Raw genomic sequence first — 22,310 nt, 5'->3', positions numbered from 1 at the left:
AATAACATCTTTTCAGGTTAACAAGACGAATTTCATTAAAAAAAAAAGATTCTCAGATTCTGCATATGGGTTGGAGTACAGGAAACAACCATAGGGTTAAGAGATGCAATGGACCTTTGTAGACAGGCTCCTTATTCCCACAGTGGACCAAGTAGATGAGCAGAATTACCTGCAAGAGAATTTCTGAATATGACCTTACCCTATCAAGGATATATATCAAGAGGATGTATTGTCCCTGCACTTCGCCGTCTGGTGTTTTCAGGGGTATCATATATTTTCAATCACTGCTGCTTCACCAGGTTTAGATTGTCAGTAAATTGAATCAGATCCATCTCAATAGTTGTCAACAGAGGAAGAGGTTCCTAAAGAGGAAAGTTCTGGTACCTATGTTGTTGTCAACATGAGTCCAAAGGAAAACTTGGATTCCCCAGAGGTTTACCAGATGGCTTCCTGGGGTAACCTATGAGAAGAACTGGGATAAAAGCACTAGAGCTTGTGAAATGGACTCCAGAAATTAGATTGACTGCTAGCCTAAAATCAAGAAATAGTTACATATGTTATGAAAACAAACTACAGGATGTCTCTAGTGGTCCAGTGGTTAAGACTCTGTGCTTCCCTGAAGCAGGGATGGGTTTGATCCCTGGTCTGAGAAGTTCTGCATGCTGCTATGGTGCAGTCAACCCTGCCCCACCCCCACAAAACAAAAAACAAACAAAAAATTAAAACCCCAACAAATTGTGAATGGAGCAATTCATGGTGGGAGATGTGTTCCCAGGTTGGATCATCAGAATAGGATGAACCCGAGTAGGAATTGTTGGCAGTTAGAGTTGTATTTGTCCTTCTCCAGAAAATCAGACAACTAAAAAGCTAGTGAGAAAATGTCACCTCAGAGAATGGAGTGACCCATGTGAAACTTGCTAAAAACAGGGAATAAACTGGAAGTTACACACATGACTTGTACTCTAAGTATAGATATTACCAGAGAATTCACCGCCCCCCACCCCCACATAAAAGTGGGTACAGAATACTTCCTAAGCCAAGCCAGCCACTCACCCTATCAAAATAGAACAAGTCTCACACTGAGGAGGGGTGATAAGAAAGAATACATCATGGGGAAATGGGAAAAGATTCAGGTTTTCTGCTGAGGGAAGTAGGAAATCTAATTTGAGAAATTAACATACAATCTGTCTGGTGCTGTAAATAATGATGGACCATGCAAAGGCACATGGGACATCATTGTGTAGCCATGCTTCTGCAGTCCTGTCACAGAAAGTGAAAAAAAGTGAAAGGGTCAGTTGCTCAGTGGTGTCTGACTCTGTAACCCCACGGACTGTGTAACCCTCCAAGATCATGGAATTCTCCAGGCAAGAATACTGGAGTGGGTAGTCACTCCTCCCTTCTCCAAAGGATCTTCACAACCCAGGGTTTGAACCCAGGTCTCCTACATTGCAAGAGATTCTTTACCATCTGAGCCACCAGGGAAGCCATGTCACAAATGCTCAGACTAAAAGCAATCTCTGCAAGATGCACAGTATTTTATACAGAATAGATAAACAGAAAGGTACTACTGTATAGTACAGTGAACTATATTCAATATCCTGGGATAAACCATCATGTCACATAGCTGTGCAGCAGAAATTAACACAACATTGTAAATCAACTATACTTGAATAAAATAATATTTTTTAAAAGGCATTAGCATTAGCATGGTGAAGGCAATGGCAACCCACTCCAGTACTCTTGCCTGGCAAATCCTGACGGAGGAGCCTGGTACGCTGCAGTCCATGGGGTCACTAGGAGTTGAACACGACTGAGCGACTTCACTTTCACTTTTCACTTTCACGCATTGGAGAAGGAAATGGCAACCTACTCCAGTGTTCTTGCCTGGAGAATCCCAGGGATGGGGGACCCTGGTGGGCTGCCGTCTCTGGGGTCGCACAGAGTCAGACACGACTGAATCGACTTGGCAGCAGCAGCAGCAGCATTAGCAGTAAGTCACTTCAGTTGTGTCCAACTCTGTGTGATCCCATAGACGGCAGTCCATCAGGCTCCACCATTCCTGGGATTCTCCAGGCAAGAACACTGGAGTGGGTTGCCATTTCCTTCTTCAATGTGTGAAAGTGAAAAGTGAAAGTGAAGTCGCTCAGTCGTGTCTGACCCTCAGCGACCCTATGGACTGCAGCCTTCCAGGCTCCTCCTTCCATGGGATTTTCCAGGCAAGAGTATTGGAGTGGGTTGCTATTGCCTTCTCCATTTTAAAAGGCAATCCTTGTTAAAAACTAACTCACAGAAAAAGTCATAGACATCAAAAAAACAACAGCAAAAAAATCATGACAAATAGTGAGCTGATCTAATGTATTTGGTGTATTTGAATCCTAAGAATAAGATAAAAGAGCAAGCTGAAAAGGCAGTTAAAGTAACTTTAATGATCAAATTCATATGGCATGAAAGGAGAGTATATATATTTTGTTACTTTAAAAATTTCCTGATATAAATTCTGCAAATGCCGTAATGAAATAACACACACACACACACACACACACACACACACACACTCACACCCACACCAAGGCTTTACAAGATAAAGATAGTCCAGAAGAATGGTTTTAGATGAGAGAAGAGCAAGGAGAGGTAAATGAAACGTGGGACTCAATCCCAGACCAGGAAAAGGACATTCTTGGGAAAATGGAAAGGACCTGATGAGGTCTGTAGTGTAGCTAATATTGTATCAACATTAGCCTCCTGGCTTCAATAATTATACTATGATTGTGAAAGATAAGGTAAGGGAAAAATATATAGAAGCTCTGGGTATTAATTTTGCAATTTTCATGTAAGTCTAAAGTGCTTTCTAAATTACTTTTTAAAGATGAAGAAGGGAGGTAGGCACAAGGGAATCTGGAGGATTGGCTGGGCTGGAGTTTGGGGAGCCCTTCTTTCCAACCAGAGGCGCATAGGGTTCACACTGCCCTTGGTGAGCAGCCATGTCCGGCGTCAAGTGCAGGAGATGACGGAATCTGCGGAGAAGGCAATGGCACCCCACTCCAGGACCCTTGCCTGGAAAATCCCATGGATGGAGAAGCCTGGTGGGCTACAGTCCATGGGGTCGCTGAGGGTCAGACACGACTGAGCGACTTCACTTTCACTTTTCGTTTTCGTGCGTTGGAGAAGGAAATGGCAACCCACTCCAGTGTTCTTTCCTGGAGAATCCCAAGGACGGGGGAGCCTGGTGGGCTGCCGTCTCTGGGGTCGCACAGAGTCGGACACGACTGAAGCGACTTAGCAGCAGCAGCAGCAGCAGCACTGAGCAACACACTTTGGAGGAGGAGGGGAGATGCTGAAGGTACCCAGACGCAAGGAGGCAGCAGGAAGTGGACGAACTTGGGAGCCAACTGCTCTGTAACTGCCGCCCAGGTCTGCGTGCTGGGATTTCGGTCCGTGGGTGGCTGGGACGGGGCTCGCGGGCAGGGGGACGGGTGGAGGGAAACGTTGGCGTTCTTCCGCTGCCGGAACCGTCCTGGCATTCCTCCTCATCCTCGGGACCAGCACCAGCACCAGCATCGGCGCCACGGGAGTCCGGCCACCGCCCAGGCCTGCTGCGCACCCCAGGGACTTGAGCTTGGCTGAATTTATCCCGCGAAAACACAGGCCTTGGTAAGGGATTGATGCCCTCGGGGATTTTGAGTTCCTGTTCTTGATCCTTCAGAATCTAGCAGCTAGACAAGGGTCTGTTTTGTGCAACGCTCGTGAGAGAATTCCCTTTGCCGGATGTAGTCTTGTTTCTGGTCACTCCTTTGTTCACACTAGTGTCCAGTGACACACGCAGTTGGAGCCATGTGTAAACAACCTTGACACCAGGGAGCAAGGTGTTTAGACCTCACTGATTTAACATCTGCACAAAGTTTATGCTGTGCCTCAGAACACACTGGTGGCCTTGCTCTAAAAATTAAATCTCCCTGGAAAGGAACCCAAGGAAGATCCATGTTCATGTTCATGGACAATTAACATGTGGCACACAGACACTCTATAATCCTCCAGGAAAAACAAACTCTGTTTAAGTACCTGTGTCTCCTAACAGTTCTGACTTCTTTTTCTTAGAAGCTACTGCTTTATGGGAATTCAGTGCCAGGAAATATAGAATGAAGGACAGAGAGTTCATTATTGAGCTGGCCATAGTTTTGCAAAACATACAACTGGCTGCCCACCTTATAGAGCACCTTTAAAAAAAAAGTTCAAAATTTTATACAATTTTTAAAGGTTACTTTCTATTTACAATGATTACAAAATATTGGCTGTATTTCCTGTGTTGTACAATATGTCCTTGAACCTACCTTATACCCAATAGTTTGTACTTCTTACTCACTATCCATATGTTGTTCCTCCATCTCTCTCTCCCCACTGGTAACTAGTAGTTTGATCTCTATATCTGTGAGTCTGCTTCTTTTATGACTTACTTTGCTTCAGAATTATTGGGAGGGTAAGATAGTATGGCTGCTGCAAGCATTTAGCACAGATCCCAGCCTGAAGAGCTCTTCAGAGACCACGACTCTTCTCTCTCCAGAAGAGGCGAAAGTACATAATCCAATACTGCTGAGGGAAAATTTCTGCAGTACTTAAGATGCTATTTGAATGAATAAACAACATTATTTAAATTTCCTTTTACATGTTTTCTATTTTTCTTCCCTCTTTTGTGTGACAGTGGATAAATGGCAGGCAAAAAGCGAGAAATCCAGTTACAGGTAGGCAGACACATCAACAATTCTTTACTTAGAGCATTGGCCCTTGAAGACTTTTGACACTCCTTCTTTTTTGCAGGCGGTCATCAATAATCAAAGCCTGTGGGATGAGATGATGCAGAACAAAGGCCTAACAGGTACTGGCTTCCCAGGTGTTTACCGTCTGGAGTTAGGCTCAGGGTATCTTGTGGCACCCCAACACTGAGCACCGCTCCCCACTTCCCAGAGTAAAAACCTGCTCTGTCTTTTCTCTGCCCTGAGAATTGGGAGAAGCTGCTATTCAAGACTCTTTGCCTTTGTTCTTTCACGAATATTATCATCTTCTAGTGATCGATGTTTACCAAGCCTGGTGTGGACCTTGCAAAGCAATGCAAACCTTATTCAGAAAATTGAAAAATGAGCTGAATGAAGATGAACTTCTGCATTTTGCTGTAGTAAGGATTTCCACTAAACTATTATTTTATTACTTTAAATGTTCTGTCAATTCTTCAAAATGAACAGTGTGTACTTGGTAATTTACTGTATATTTAATTCCACTAGGTCTGAGAACAAATGTGATTTTTGTCCCATTCCTATAAAGCTAAGGTCATTTACCATGGTTTACCAGAGCATATGGTGTGTGTTCAGAATAAGGATTGCAAATGGCATTTACTAGAAAGCTTAGGGTAGGACTCTGGTCATTTACCCAGTTAATGTTAGATATGTGACTCTACCTCTTTGAATTTATGAAATCTAATTAGAAGTCAATTATTTATGATTAAAATTTAGCCCACAAATTGAGATGCATCCTAAGTATAAAATACAAGAATGAAAAAAAGATTGTGAAATACTTCATTAATAATGTTTTACATCCATTACATGTTAGAATCACCATTTGGGGATATATTGGACTAAGTGAAATGTATCATTAGATTATCTTCACCTGTTTCTTTTTAGTTTTTAACTGTGGCCACTGGAGGATTTAAAAGTATGTATGTGACTCATTTTCTATTGGACAGAAACATGTCCAGACCAGCTAGACCTAAGATGTAAAAGCAGATAACTCATGTATTTTTACTTCTTATCCCGAAAACTCATAATCCCTGATACAAATATGAAGCCTCAATCTACTGCATGTTCTCATGTATACAGGCCTTCCTGACTCTTCCCAACCCCAACCTTGTGATGAATTTGCTTACTGACCTTAGCTTACGTTTGTCCATCCTCTTCTGCAGACACATTGTTTACAGGGCTTCTTTTTCTTAGTTCAAGGTTACAAATAAACAGTCTAAAGCTTAGAAACTCATCTTTTATTATTTTTTCCTCTTAAAGAAGGTGGGCTGCAAAGAAGGGAAAAAAAAAAAAAAGCCTGAAGACCCAACAAAGAGAAAACAGAAAGAAAAGTTTAAAAAAAGAGAGAGTAGGTGGTTATATACAATCATTAACTCATTTTGTCAAGAGATTGACTTTGTCTTTTAAAATAAGGGCCATATAAGTTTTTAAAGGGCAGCATTATATTACAACCTTAACTCTGAAGAGTCAGGCCGCCTGAGTAGAACTGAATTGTGATTCTAGATTTGACTTGACTTTGGCCATCTGATGGGAAGAGCCAACTCATTGGAAAAGACCCTGATGCTGGGAAAGATGGAAGGCAAAAAGAGAAGGGGGCAGCAGAGGATGAGATGGTTGGATGGCATCACTGACTCAGTGGACGTGAGTTTGAGCAAACTCCAGGAGATAGTGAAGGACAGGGAAACCATGATGTTGCAAAGAGTCAGACATGACTTAGCAACTAAACAACAACAGGGAGGAAAACTAATTTCAGAGGACAGAGAATGAGGCCGAAAGGGAATTGCCATATGCAATAGACGTTGGGTTGGTGTAAGAAATTATAAGACAATAACAGAAGGATCTAATAGCTGGGAAATGGATCTTGGAGAATCAAGGGTCAGAAAATTCTCGTGACTCATGGCAATCTGTCTGGAAGTGATAGGAGTGCAAGTTCATGGTCTAGAGATCATGAAGAAACTCCAGGTCGAAAAGGAAACTGGGGTCAATGGGGAGAGACAGCAAGGCAGAACCCCTGCTCACTTGTCTGGCTACCGGGAAGGGAACTGGTGCATAGAACGCAAGGGAGAGGAAAGTATAATTTGATGCTGTGTTCCCAGGTGGTCTGGAATCATTAAATCCCTCCTTGTTCATAGAGCCTGAGTAGGAGCAGACCTGGGGTATGTGTGTGGGTTGGGCACTGTGGTGGAGGCTGAGGAGTGGGTCCAGGAGGATTGGCCCATGTAGCTTTTTGGGCTACCATTTCAGCACAGCACAGGGCTATGTGAGGAGGACACCGGTCTTCACAGCGCTTCCTCCCACCCAGAGCCTTCTGAGTGTGTCCTCCCAGCAGTACCCCAGCCAGCCAGACTTCCTTAACCCGCCTCACACGAATCAGTTTCATCACTATATCTATTCCACCAGGGAGTGCTAGTAAACTTTCTAAAATACATCCCCCAAAAGTTCATATTGTTCTTTTGTTTAATTTAACAACAACAAAAACGTGTGCATTGTCTCTAAATGGCTTCTCTTCTGTTTGAGCACAACCAACAAAGTACATTCACTTAGACTGATGCTATTTTTCTTCTATGACCTGCTTATTAAAAAAAAAAAAATTATATGTAATAGCTTCCGAACCTCCACTGGGAGCAATGGAGGGGCGACCTCTGCTGGATATTTTATTTCCTGACGTTAACTAAAGAAAGACCCTTTTTGAACTTGTAAACTTGAATCCAAAACTAATACCTATCAAGCTAATTACCTATTGAAATCACCCTAAATTTCATGGTCAGTATAAAATTTTTTCTATTATGTGGTCTTTTAAAAGACTTGAACAACAAAAAAAAAAGAACAACAACAAAAAAAGACTTGAACACTTGTACTAACATTGTGCCTATACATATAAAAATTCAGTAAATGTCATGTATTATAGTTTTTAGTTTTTATGTATTATAGTTTTTAACTATATGCTTTATTTGCTAGTACTTAACTATAATATTAAATTGTAACAATGATGGCTAGACTACTTTTAAATGTAATCTTTGACTGCTAAGTCACTTCAGTCGTGTCCGACTCTGTGCGACCCCATAGATGGCAGCCCACCAGGCTCCCCCGTCCTTGGGATTCTCCAGGAAAGAACACTGGAGTGGGTTGCCATTTCCTTCTCCAATGCATGAAAGTGAAAAGTGAAAGTGAAGTCGCTCAGTCGTGTCTGACCCTCAGCGACCCCATGGACTGCAGCCTTCCAGGCTCCTCTATCCATGAGATTTTCCAGGCAGGAGTACTGGAATGGGGTGCCATTGCCTTCTCCGTCACAAAACCTAGCCAGGCCTAATACCATGGCCCCAGCCCTTGCCCTCGGCAATGGTTCACACCCTGAAGACTGGCTTCTCTCTGGATCCTAACAAATCCACCTCTTATCGCTTTGTGTCTCAATGAATTTTTGCAATGAGACATTGGAGCCTGAGTTTGATTAGTTTTGGCCAGGCTTGAGTCCCAGGAGAGAGCTGAAGGACAGGAGGAAAAAGCAGTGGGAAAAATGTGCCGAGGAATCCCCTTCATAGCCTGCTAGAAAACTTGCTAAATATCTGACCGGTGTTCACAGTTTCATTGGTCTGATCCTTGGCACAGAGAAGAGAAAGGACAGAAGAACCCCCACTGGCTTGGGTAACAGCCACTTGGGTAACAGTCAAAGTAGTAATCTTTGACTACTGTCCTTTAATATTATAGGTTAGTTCCTTTTAAGTTTTTTTTCTTTTTTTTTGAAAGCAGTGAAGCCTACTTTTTTAAAAAGAGAAAAATAGAGAAAGAAGGAAGAAAGAAAGGGAAAGAAAGAAAGTGATGTAGAATCCAATGTGTTAAAAAAAAAAGATTACAACATAGCCCCTCTGGCTGACATAGGGCCAAGGGACCCTGCCTTGGCTTGCACCTCACTGTTGAAGAACCTCTGGAAACCCAGTTTGGAAACAATCACTCTATGTTCCAAAATGCAACTCTTATATAGAAGATCCTATAACATACATCCTGATAGCTGGCCCAAGGGATGTTACATTAATTTGCAGGAACACTATTATTTAATACATAGTTGTTGATAATCAATTTAAGACAACTTGAAATTTGTGAGAAAACTTCAAAATCAAAGGCTTTTAAATCTGACAACCAGTTTATTCAAAAAACATGTAGGAAGCTCTGACTGATAAGGTGGGGTGTGTATGATTCTCTGTGCATGTAGTTCACTTTCTAACAGAGAACATGAACTGGGTTCGTACCACAGTAGTACAGGATTGAAGGGGACTATTGGTGCCCTGAGAGAAGGGCGATGAAGTGTTATGTGGAGGGAAGATGTTTACAGCAGAAGGGGGAGCAAAGCAGAGTTCTTGGAGGGAGGACACTTGAGCCGGGTTGGAAAAGGAAGGGAAGGAGCAGGTAACAAGGGGAAAAGCCCAGGTATAAGAAGCAGTCTGTGAGATGAGTTTAGCTGCAGGCTGGGAACTGTAAGGATGAAGAGTGGGAAGGAAGGTTGGAGCCAAATGAGATAGGGTCTGAATTGCCAGAATGTGTAACTTGATTCTAAATACAACTATAACATACTCAGGAAATGTAGTAAACATAAACATAATTATGTATCTCTGCATTTTTTGAATATAGTACATCAAATGACTTGAACATAGTGTCCTTTATCATTATATGAAATAATTTTTTTTAGGCAGAAGCTGACAGTATTGTGACTCTCCAGCCATTTAGAGATAAATGTGAACCTGTTTTTCTCTTCAGTGTTGTAAGTATATTTATTCTCAAATGTGTCATCAGACTCCAATTCACAGCTAAAGAGCAAATAACATTGCACAATGACTGGAACTCTTCTCTGATGATAGTAATTGTAGAATTTTTTTGCCTTACATTTGCTTATTTATTATATTTTATAACTTCACCTGTAGGAGCTCATAATGCATTGTGAAGATTAGACTACCATACACTGAGTTGATCAGGAAAAAGAGAAACAAAATGGTATTTACCTTTCCTAAGGAAAATAATCAGAGATTTTTATTACAGGATGAATTATTATAGGAGTGAAAAATTGGAAATTTCTTAGATACCCAGTAGAAGAGAATTGGTTACAAATATTCATATATATCAATACAAAGAAATATTTATATAGTCACTATTTTGTAATATAGTTTGCTTTTCTCTATTTATAAATGCATAGAAAGAAGGTAGGTAGCACCAGAATGCTAAAAGAAGTTTTCTGTGTATGGGGGAAGTATATATAATTTAAATTTTTGTCTTATAGTTTTCTATATTTTCCAAATATTCCAAGATAAACAACTTTAATAATAAAAAAATATTATAAATGCTGGTTTCTAAAAGAAGAGTCAGGTAACTGCTTGCTTGTGTGATACAGAGCAAAAAGGCAATTCTTCCCTGAGAGGGTTTGGACTGTTTCTTTGTTGTTGAAGAGACCGTTTTTGATATCATAAATAATTATTTTAAAAACACGTCTCAAATATAACTTTTTGCTTCTGTTAAACAATAATCTTGCAGCTCTTTTAGGGAAGTGAACGATACAGTTAACTGAATTTTAAAAATTGTACTATAGATATTGCTGTCAACTGGATAGGAAAGATTTGATGATTTATCTGAGGGGTAGCAAGCTGTTGTTTATATGGGGTCAGACAGTAAGTATTTTCAGTTTTGCAGAAGTATCATTTCTGTATAGGTCATAGTTTGCAGACCCTTGGCCTAGATATAATTCAGGGAACCAGAATGAATAACAACCAGAGGCAGGAATGGGCTTGACAGGTTAATGTGCCCATGAGGTGGCTTTAGTAGCAGCAGTAGTTGGGAGCCTGGGACTCAGGAGGAGAGGCTGGGCAGGTGGCCCACATAGAGTCTGCAGCTTTGGGGTGGCCATCCCCTGCCAAGTGAGTCAGGTCTGAGCAGCAGACCCACGTCCACCTGAAGACAGGGCTCAAAATCTTCCTTCCATGCTCACATGCTGTCATCATCCTGGGACTGCGGGATCCTAGCCTCTCCTAACTACCAATGAACTTTTCTTCCAACTCACTTCCTGTAGTTACGCCTCACTTTGTTATCACCCATTGCTCCCATACTCAAAATCCTAATTCAAGAATCTCCATGGGAAATATAGCCAATATTTTGTAATAACTGCAAATGTAAAGCAACCTTTAAAAATTGTATTAAAATTAAAACTTAAAAAAAAAAAAAAAGAATCTCAATCCATGACTACAAAACCACCTTTATTTTGGGCAGTGTTCTTAGCTGACAACAAATTCATTCCAGCCTGTTAGCAGGAAGGGCTTTCTCAAGGGATATTAGAAAGCTCATGGAGGTCCATTTTAGTGGTAAATGGTAATTAGAGTGTCAGGTTTCATTCAAATCTTTCTCAACTGGATTCTTCTCTTTGGCCTTTGAATATGATTAAATCTTTCCAATTAAAAAAAATTTCTTTTGATACTATGTCCCTCTCCAGCCTCCACTCACCTCTCTGCTCTACCTCAGAGCTAAATTTCTTGGAAGAGTTTCTATATTTTCAGTCCATCTCTTCTCATCCCATTAATTCTTCAACCCATTCAGTCGAACTTCTTTCAGATTATTCCACCAAACTGGCTGTTGCTAATGTATCCAATTATCAGCCTGTTGTTAAACAGAGTGAATGCTTTCAGGTCTTCATCATTCTGTACCTCTCAAATGTATTAAATGTGGTGGTCATGCCCTCCTTTTTGGAACAGTTGCTTCTTTTGACTTTTGTGACTTGGTTTTTCTTTTTTTTTTTTTTCTAATTTTATTTTATTTTTAAACTTTACATAACTGTATTAGTTTTGCCAAATATCAAAATGAATCCGCCACAGGTATACATGTTCCCCATCCTGAACCCTCCTCCCTCCTCCCTCCCCATACCATCCCTCTGGGTCGTCCCAGTGCACTAGCCCCAAGCATCCAGCATCGTGCATCGAACCTGGACTGGCAACTCGTTTCCTACATGATATTATACATGTTTCAATGCCATTCTCCCACATCTTCCCACCCTCTCCCTCTCCCACAGAGTCCATAAGACTGTTCTATACATCAGTGTCTCTTTTGCTGTCTTGTATACAGAGTTATTGTTACCATCTTTCTAAATTCCATATATATGCATTAGTATACTGTATTTATGTTTTTCCTTCTGGCTTACTTCACTCTGTATAATAGGCTCCAGTTTCATCCACCTCATTAGAACTGATTCAAATGTATTCTTTTTAATAAAATAGAAAGCCCAGAGATAAATCCATGCACATATGGACACCTTATCTTTGACAAAGGAGGCAAGAATATACAATGGATTAAAGACAATCTCTTTAACAAGTGGTGCTGGGAAATCTGGTCAACCACTTGTAAAAGAATGAAACTGGACCACTTTCTAACACCATACACAAAAACAAACTCAAAATGGATTAAAGATCTAAACGTAAGACCAGAAACTATAAAACTCCTAGAGGAGAACATAGGCAAAACACTCTCCGACATACATCACAGCAGGATCCTCTGTGACTTGGTTTTTCTTTTGCTTCCTAGATGCTACTCACCATCCCCCCCACCCATTCTCCTTTACAGGTTCACCTTTCTTTATTCAGCCGTTACATATTGACTTCATTATGCTATAAATCTCCTTAGAAAACTTCTCCCAAACACAGTTCAAATTGTCACCTCTTATATATCAATAACTCAAGTATATACGTCTTCAGCTAAATCCTACACTTGGAGCACCAGACTTGTGTATCCAACCGGTCCTTTGATCTTTCCTCTTGATAGCTCAAGGACGTCTCACAATGAACTGGTGCAATCCTAGACCCCTCCTGCCCTCCGCATCCCCATCGGAAATGTTATCTTCTAGTGTTGCCTCATCTGGTGAGTAATATCTTAACATACCCAGTTTCTCAAGCCAGAGACAGAAAAGTCATCTTAGTGACTTCTCCTTACATTACACCGCATCCACACCAGACCTTGGTCCTGTCATTTCACCACCCAAGCTTGCCTCACACTCATCTCCTTGTTTCCATTTCTGACAGCACTGCCATAGACTGAGCTCCCATGTCTCCCATTTCACCTCTAGAGTAGCTTCTGATTTGTGTACAAACATCCTCTCTTGGTCCATCTCTAACCTTTTCTCCATATGGTAGGTAAAATGATTTCTACAAACAGCAGTTCTAATTGTGATCCCTGCCTCTGTTTAAATATTTCAAAGTCTTTCCACTGCACTTAGGATAAAGGTTGCATCCTCCCAAGACGCCCAAGCTCCTGCACATTCTGGCTCCCCTTAGCTATTGGGCTCTGTCTCATATCAGGCCTTCCCTTAGTTTCTCTGCTGGCCTTCTTATTTACCATGTTTGTTTCCAGCCATAGGACCCTCACGTCTCTATTTCCTTTTGCCTAGAATGATCTTTCTTCTTTTTATTTCTTACCTGTCCTTCACATTTTAAACCAAGAATCACTTCCTGACATTGATAAGTACTTTTACTAATCTACCTAACCAGAGTAAACTTTTATAGATGCTCCCAGCTCTTTGTACCTCCCTTAGTGGTTCCTGTCATGGTTTTTTATCTCACATGTGTTTGTGGTTTTTTTCTTTTTTTTAAATAATTATATGGTACCAGGACTACTGCCTTCCCCAGTGGCTCAGTGGTAAAGAATCGGCCTGCAATGCAGGAGATGTGGGTTTGCTCCCTGGGTCGGGAAGATCCCCTGGGGAAGGAAATGGCAACTCACCCCAGTATTCTTACCTGGTAAGTCTCATGAACAGAGGAGCCTGGTGGGCTACAGTCCTTGGGGTTGCAAAGAGTTGGACATGACTGAGCAACTGAACAACAACAAAAACCAAGACTATTATCTTGTACCACCATGCCTGGTACAATGATATTACACAGTTCAGTTCAGTTCAGTCGCTCAGTCATGTCCGACTCTTTGCGACCCCATGAATTGCAGCATGCCAGGCCTCCCTGTCCATCACCAACTCCCAGAGTTTACCCAAAGCCATGTCCATCGAGTCAGTGATGCAATCCAGCCATCTCATCCTCTGTTGTCTCTTTGTCCTCCTGCCCTCAATCTTTCCCAGCATCAGGGTCTTTTCAAATGAGTCAGCTCTTCGCATCAGGTGGTCAAAGTATTGGAGTTTCAGCTTCAACATCAGTCCTTCCAATGAACACCCAGGACTGATCTCCTTTAGGATGGACTGGTTGGATCTCCTTGCAGTCCAAGGGACTCTCAAGAGTCTTCTCCAACTCCACAGTTCAAAAGCATCAGTTCTTCGGTGCTCAGCTTTCTTCACAGTCCAACTCTCACATCCATATATGGCTACTGGAAAAACCATAGATAGCCTTGACTAGACAGACCTTTGTTGGCAAAGTGATGTCCCTGTTTTTGAATATGTTGTCTAGGTTGGTCATAACTTTCCTTCCAAGGAGTAAGCATCTTTTAATTTCATGGCTGCAATCACCATCTGCAGTGATTTTGGAGCCCAGAAAAATAAAGTCTGACACTGTTTCCACTGTTTCCCCACCTATTTGCCATGAAGTGATGGGACCAGATGCCATGATCTTAGTTTTCTGAATGTTGACCTTTAAGCCAACTTTTTCACTCTCCTCTTTCACTTTAATCAAGAGGCTCTTTAGTTCTTCTTCACTTTCTGCCATAAGGGTGGTGTCATCTGCATATCTGAGGTTATTGATATTTCTCCCGGCAATCTTAATTCCAGCTTGTGCTTCCTCCAGCCCAGCATTTCTCATGATGTACTCTGCATATAAGTTAAATAAGCAGGGTGACAATATACAGCCTTGACGTACTCCTTTTCCTATTTGGAACCAGTCTGTTGTTCCATGTCCAGTTCTAACTGTTGCTTCCTGACCTGCATATAAGTTTCTCAAGAGGCAGGTCAGGTGGTCTGGTATTCCCATCTCTTTCAGAATTTTCCACAGTTTATTGTGATCCTAAAGAAAGGCAATGCCAAAGAATGATAGTACACAAGTGTTCAGTAATTATGTGTTATAAAACAGACAAAAGGGAAATAATATCAAAAATAATGAGGGAGAGTAATGTTGAGAGGCCTGAACAGAGCCAGTAAAATTTAATGCATGGATGGCCTGTCTTTGGTTGTAGGAGAATTAGTGGTAGAACTGATCATCTAACAGATGAATTATAGAAGTAGAACTCCAAGAGGTGGATTTACCAAATGGACATACTTCATACCACTAACATTATTTTAAAATGGCTAATTACAGTAGCTAAAAAAGGATTGGGGAGGGTGTGGGTCAGAGTGGGGTGACTTAGTCCAGTTGAAGTATTAATTTTTGACTTATCCTGAAAATGAATTTCCTTCCTGCTTTTATTTCTCCTTATAGAATGGCACAATTGTTGCAAAAATCCAGGGTGCAAATGCACCACTTGTGAATCAAAAAATTATTGCCTTGGTCAATGAGGAGAGGAAAATTGCAGCAGGTGAAATGGTTCGCCCTCAGGTAATACTTTGAATTACTAACAATTTTATTTTAAAATATTTGTTTTCAAAATGATGTATTTTCATCTTTTTTGTTGTTTTCCTGAAGTGTTTCCCCTAGTTTTATAACTATCTAGGTATCTAAATGGTGCAACCTTGTTGGGAATATTTTGATAATATGAATCAAAGGCTTAAAATAAAACATGTATCTTTTGACTGACAATTACATTCCATTACGTTTCCTTAAGATCATGAGACAAAGAAAGAAAAGGCTATTTATTTCAGTGTTGTCTATGTTACTAAAATTTTGGAACCAATCTAAATACCTAGCAATAGTGAATATATGACATAAATGTTGTAATGTGTCATAAATTATATGAATTCATACAGTAAAATATTATTTAGTACATTCTATCTCTGTTTATTGATATGAAAAGAGGGCCAAGATAAACTGACAAATGAACAATAGAGTATTATACTTTAATATGATGCTTAGAATAAGATCCTATGTGTGTAAAGTCTACTACTTGGTAATAAGAAATAAAATATTTTGAAATTTTGAAATGAATATATAGCATGTAGAGCTATGAACATAATATACCATAAGAAAGAAAGCCACATAGGAAAGTGATTACAGATACAGACAGATAAATAGGAGTGACATACTGAAACATGCACACTCACATACATACACAACAACAGAAACAAGAAGTGTGAGTTTAAGAAACAAAAAGTAAAGACTAGCTGAGAAATAATGAAAAATAAAAACTATGAGAAGGTATAGGCTCAAGGCTGTATAAGTATCTGCTATAAAAACTATCAGCTTAAATCTGGAAAGGATTAAAAATCCATAAAACAGTAATACTGGGCTATTTGTATAAGAAAGTTATATCATTTCCTCATGGACATAAGCAAATTTAATATGAATGAAAGAGCTATGGAGAAACAAAACATAAAAGTATTAGAAGAAAATATTGGAAAGCATTTATTTTGTCATAGGTTGAGAAAGGCCTTGAAAGTATAATATAAAACATATCAAAAAAGAAAAAAATTGATATATTTATTTAAAAGTTTGAATAAAATATAAAAGTAAAGCAGCAAACTTGGAGAAATGTTTGCACTGTGTCTCAATGCGCTAATATCCTTATGTGCACAAAGTATAAGCATTAAGGAAAAAAATGACTATTTTGATGGTAAACTGACAATGACAAGCATAGGGGATTTACATTTACAATAGTGATTTTTCTCATCCAAGTGCAATTTCCTTTACATTTTCAGGTTTCTTGTTTTTCAGGGAAACTTTGCCCTTCCTTTCTCTCTGTATCTCCCTCCCTCACTCTTTCCACCCCCTCTACTTCTTTTTGAAGTTATAATAACTAGGAATTTTTGAGGACTTACTGTTTGCTAAGATTTTAAAAAAGATATCCTCATTTAATCCTTATAGAAACCATTTTAGTCCTCACTTTTATTGAAATATAATTGACAACTAATATTTTATTAGTTTAAGGTATACACCCTAATGATTTGATGTATGTGGATATTAGGAAATGATTACTACGCTTAATTGGACATAGCAACCGAACAACTACTACACTTAGTTGACATTTGTCATGTCATTTTTTTCTGAAAAAATTTGTCACTCAAAGTTTTAAAAATATACTCTTTTAGCAACTTTCATATACACAATACATATCATTACCTATAGTCATTACGCTATACATTATGCCCTCCAAACTTATTTGGAGGTTTTACCTTTTGACCTCCTTCACCCAATTCCCCAGTTCACCACGCTCTGCTGCTGTCAACTACCATTCTGTTCTCTGTGCCTGTGAGTTCATTTTGTCTAGATTCCACATATAAGAGAGATCATACAGTATTTATCTTTCTTTGACTTATTTCACATAGCATAATGCCCTCACGCTCCATCCACGTTGTCGCAAATAGCAAGATTTCTTCCTTTTTTATGAATAAGTAGGATTTCAATGTGTATAGATACAATACCTTTATCCATCGTCAGTGTCCATTAGGTTGTTTTCGTATCTTGGCTGTTGTAAATAAAGCTGCAATGAACATGGTAGTGCTTTTTGAGACAATCCTTTCATTTTTTTTTTTTAATTTTATTTTATTTTTAAACTTTACAATATTGTATTGGTTTTGCCAAACATTGAAATGAATCCACCACAGGTATACATGTGTTCCCCATCCTGAACCCTCCTCACTCCTCCCTCCCCATACCATCCCTCTGGGTCGTCCCAGTGCACCAGCCCCAAGCATCCAGTATCGTGCATCGTGCATCGAACCTGGACTGGCGACTCGTTCCATATATGATTTTATACGTATTTCAATGCCATTCTCCCAAATCATCCCACCCTCTCCCTCTCCCAGAGAGTCCAAGAGACAATCATTTCATTGTTGGTCATAATAGTCTTTTAAGACCCTTGTGTTTCTGTGGTATTATAACTAATAATAATGTCTCCTCTTTCATTTCTAATTTTATTTATTTGAGTCTTTTCTTTTTTTCCCTCACAATCTAGCTAAAGTTCTCTTTTGTGTATTTTTTCAAAATCCAGCTCTTAGTTTCACTGATTTTTTTCTATTGTCTTTTAGTCTCTATTTTATTTATTTCTGCTCTGATCTTTATTTCCTTCGTCCACTAACTTGGGCTTCATTTAGAGCCAAGCACTGGGGGCCCCATCTCTCTGTTGGAAGTCTTAAAGTTGGGGGTACTCAATGTTGGTGTCAAGCCTTTCACTCCTTTGGGGGATGTTGGGAGTTGTGAGTCCCCTCTCGATTTTATGCCTCTGTGTCGGGGAAGGAGTTTATGGCGAGACTGTGACTCAGCCTCTCCTATGCAATTTGCATGCGTTTTTTTCCTCAGCTGTCTGATGCATAGGAATTGCCCAGTTGTTTTCTGGATTTCGCTCGGAGGGAACTGTTCCACAAATAAACTGTAGGTCTGGTGTGTCTGAGGGAGGAGGTGCGTTCAGGAGCCTCCTATGTTGCATCTTAATCTGAACCTAGGGGAATCTTATGAAGTATTTGTGCTCAATAAGGCAGGCTTAGAAACATTATGTCCTTTCCTTAGAAACAGGTAGCTAGTAGGCTGTAAAAGCAGAATTTGAAGCCAGGCAGAATGACTTTTAAACATTTTTCCTAATTACTATACTGCATCTGGCTTTCGCTATGTGTGCTCTGTACTGTGGTTTTATTGTTGTTATTCTCATTATCCTTGCAGAATGACATCTTATTTTAATTAATAATAGTGGATATGTAGGACATTTATAAATATCTGATATTTATTTTATCTTATTCCATTTTGTTGGACACTTCTATCATTTAGGCTTCTCATCAATTGCCTTGTGCAATGGCACCCCACTCCAGTACTCTTGCCTGGAAAATCCCATGGACAAAGGAGCCTGGTGGGCTGCAGTCCAGGGGGTCGGGAAGAGTCCGACACGACTGAGTGACTTCACTTTCACTTTTCACTTTCATGCATTGGCGAAGGAAATGGCAACCCACTCCAGTGTTCTTGCCTGGAGACTCCCAGGGACGGGGGAGCCTGGTGGGCTGCCGTCTTATGGGGTCATACAGAGTCGGACACTACTGAAGCGACTTAGCAGCAGCAGCAGCAGCAGTGCAATAATAGTAATAAAATACAAGCCATAATGTGAGCCACATAGATAATTTTAATATTCTACTAGTCAATTAAAAACAAAAAAAGGTGAAATTAATTTTCAAACATCTTTTCTTACATCTGACATACTAAAAACATGCCTATTTAAAGATGTATTCAATATAACTTACAAGATTTTGCACAATGAGGTAACCCATAGACAAAACGAGAAGACAATCTATGAACTGGGAGAAAATATTTGCAAATGATGTGACCAACAAGGGCTTAGTTTCCAAAATATACAAAGAGCTCTTACAGTTCAATAACAACAACAACAACAAAAAACAACCTAATTGAAAAATGGACAGAAACCTAAATAGACATGTCTCCAAAGAAGACATACAGAGATCTAATAGGAACATGAAAAGATCTTCATTACTAATTATTAGAGAAATGAAAATCAAAACTACAATGGGGTACCACTTTACACCTGCTAGAATGGCCATCATTAAAAAGACTACAAATAATAAATGCTGGAGAGGGTGTGAAGAAAAGGGAACCTTCTTACACTGTTGGTAGGAATGTAAACTGGTGCAGCCACTATGGAGAACAGTATGGTAGTTCCTCAAAAAACTAAAAATAAAGTTGCCATATGACCCAGCAATCCCACTCCTGAACATATACCCAGACAAAACTATGATTCAAAACAATACATGCACCCCAGATGAATGGATAAGGAAGATGTGGTATATATATACACACATACATACACACACAATGAAATATTACTCAGCCATTAAAAAGAACAAAATCACTGCAGCAACATGGATGCATCTAGATTATCATACTAAGTGAGGTCAGTCAGAAAGAGAAAGATACATATCATATGATATCACTTATATTTGGAATCTAAAATATGACACAAATGGACATATCTATGAACCAAAAACAGACTCACAAATATAGAGAACAGACTTGCAGCTTCCAAAGGAGAGAGGGGGCCAAGGAGGGGAGGATTGGGAGTTTGGGATTAGCAAATGCAAGCTATCATTTATTAGATGTATAAACTGTATAGCACAGGGAACTATATTCAATATCCTCTCATAAACCATAATGGAAAGGACTATGAAAAAGTATATATATATATATATATATATATATATATATATAACTAAGCCACTTTTCTATATAGCAGCAATTAAACTCAGCATTGTAAATCAGCTATACTTCAATAAAATAAGAAAAAGATGTAGCAGTATAAGAAATAAGGTATTCCACATTAATCTTTTCAAACTAAGTCTTTGGAATGTGCTGTGTATTTTTTACTCATCAGACCAGATCAGATCAGATCAGTCGCTCAGTCATGTCCGACTCTTTGTGACCCCATGAATTGCAGCACGCCAGGCCTCCCTGTCCATCACTAACTCCTGGAGTTCACTCAGACTCACGTCCATCGAGTCAGTGATGCCATCCAGCCATCTCATCCTCTGTCGTCCCCTTCTCCTGCCCCCAATCCGTCCCAGCATCAGAGTCTTTTCCAATAAGTCAACTCTTCGCATGAGGTGGCCAAAGTACTGGAGTTTCAGCTTTAGCATCATTCCTTCCAAAGAAATCCCAGGGCTGATGTCCTTCAGAATGATGTATATATGTAAATATATAAACTTTTCAGGTAGTTTACAGAATCACAGAAGCATTTTCAGGGCTTCTCCAGAAACTAAGAATCCCTTATCCTTCCTAGGGTTTTACTCTATAGAGGAGGAAATTGGCTATTGTTTTGAGAAAGACATTTATTTTTATAAGTTAAGGAAGTATCTTTCTGCTCCTAATTTACTCGGAGCAATGGTCAAGAATGGATCCTGAAGCTTACAAATGTTTTCAGTTTTTAACATAATGATTGTGTGCTTATTGCTTTCTTGTTAATCTTTTCTTCTTTCTTATTTTATTCCTTGTGCTCTTACGTTTTAAAGGTTTTGTTTTTAAGCATTTTCCATATAGCATATATGCATTATTCCTGATAGTCTCCACATACCAACTGTTTAAATACTCCTTAATTTATTTTAGTGAAAAGGTTGGGGAAAAGTAGTATTAGATAAATGCAGGCACATTTCCACTTTAATTTCTATCCCTTTGATTATACATATTTACTAGAAACAAAATTTCTAAAAACTCTCTCACTATCATATTAAAATGTAACTGTTTTGTTTGCTTTCCTTTTTTACAGTATCATGAAATTGCGTTTGTAGACTCAGATTCAGAGGATGCTGGGGAACTAAACTATGAAAGCGTTGGCAAGTAAATTTACTTTAAAGTAACAGTGAAGGATTGGTGTATATGAATAATGTTCATTACAGCATCACTTGCAGCAAAAACCTTGTAATGACATCAGTGTTAATTGATAAGGACTGGTAGGATTAATGATGATTTGTGCAATACCAGACTCAGCTCTTAAAAAGCAATCTCTTCTGCTCCCCTTACCTTGCCTTCAGTCTCTATGCCTGGAGTCTTCCAGAGATTACATTTGACCAGGGGCTTCTGTCCTTTGTGAGTAATCTGGACAGTAGTTTCCTCCTACTTTATCCTTCATCATCTTTCCAAAACTTGTAAAAATTTCTTCCCTGATGACCTGCACTTCTAGTTTACTTTATGGATGAACAACTTCCTGCCTTCATTGGATTGTCTTGAGTGAGTGAGTGAATGTGTGTTCATACCCTGGAGGGATCACAGGCAAACAACATGCTAGGTGAGCTATTCTGCACTAAAAACTAGTTATAAGAACGTGTAGATAAATGTGGATAAATTCATAGACAGTTAAGCCATTGGTTTATAATGTTTGCTTGCACTGAAACTCCAGCCATCAGCTGGATGGATCATTGGTGTGATTCTAATGCACGTGAATTGTATTAAAATAACTAGTGCTGGGAATTCCCTGGTGGTCCAGTGGTTAGGACTTCACATCGTCACTGCCGAGGGCCCGGATTCAACCCTTAGTTGGGGAGCTAAGATCGCACAAGCCATGAAATGTGGCCAAAAAAATAAAGTAACTAGTACCCACCTACACTTTTTTTTTGGCCCTCTGACTGTAAACTCTTGTGAATGTTTCTGCTGCATGCAAACATAGGAAATATACTTTGATTCTAAGTAGAAACTCTGGTAGTTGCAACGCCATAAGGACAAAGCTGTTGATGGACAAAATTCACTGGACGTTAGTAGTTTACGCTTGCAATTGTCAAATCCTTCGTTATCTAGACTTTGTGCCAAGAAAATGAAATGCATCCATTGTTTTTTCCTAGACCAAATATACACTATTGTTATTATCAAGCCCGATGCTGTGGCTGCTAGAAAAGTTCAAGAAATTAAAGAAAAAGTAAGTAATATTTCCCAACAATAGCTTAAATTAATTGTAAAAAAAATTCCTTAATTTTCAATGTAGAGGCAAGCTTATCATTTAGAG

The 22,310-nt window shown here is 39.5% G+C and overlaps 1 protein-coding gene across 1 annotated transcript in view; it reads left to right on the top strand.

Moving 5' to 3' along the window:
* Nucleotides 1-4,703: 4,703 nt before the first annotated feature.
* The window catches only part of NME8 (NME/NM23 family member 8), a 41,835-nt gene continuing 24,228 nt past the window's right edge, over nucleotides 4,704-22,310 (top strand). Inside the window, exons 1-7 of the mRNA XM_027539621.1 lie at nucleotides 4,704-4,736; nucleotides 4,813-4,870; nucleotides 5,061-5,167; nucleotides 9,466-9,537; nucleotides 15,152-15,268; nucleotides 21,081-21,147; nucleotides 22,150-22,223. Of these exons, the coding sequence (XP_027395422.1) occupies nucleotides 4,704-4,736; nucleotides 4,813-4,870; nucleotides 5,061-5,167; nucleotides 9,466-9,537; nucleotides 15,152-15,268; nucleotides 21,081-21,147; nucleotides 22,150-22,223 (528 nt within the window). The remainder of the gene's footprint in view (nucleotides 4,737-4,812; nucleotides 4,871-5,060; nucleotides 5,168-9,465; nucleotides 9,538-15,151; nucleotides 15,269-21,080; nucleotides 21,148-22,149; nucleotides 22,224-22,310) is intronic.

The sequence above is a fragment of the Bos indicus x Bos taurus genome, chromosome 4 (genome assembly GCF_003369695.1).
Source record: "Bos indicus x Bos taurus breed Angus x Brahman F1 hybrid chromosome 4, Bos_hybrid_MaternalHap_v2.0, whole genome shotgun sequence".
In the NCBI taxonomy this organism is placed as follows: domain Eukaryota; kingdom Metazoa; phylum Chordata; class Mammalia; order Artiodactyla; family Bovidae; genus Bos; species Bos indicus x Bos taurus.
This window is presented reverse-complemented; position numbering and strand designations above follow the sequence as displayed.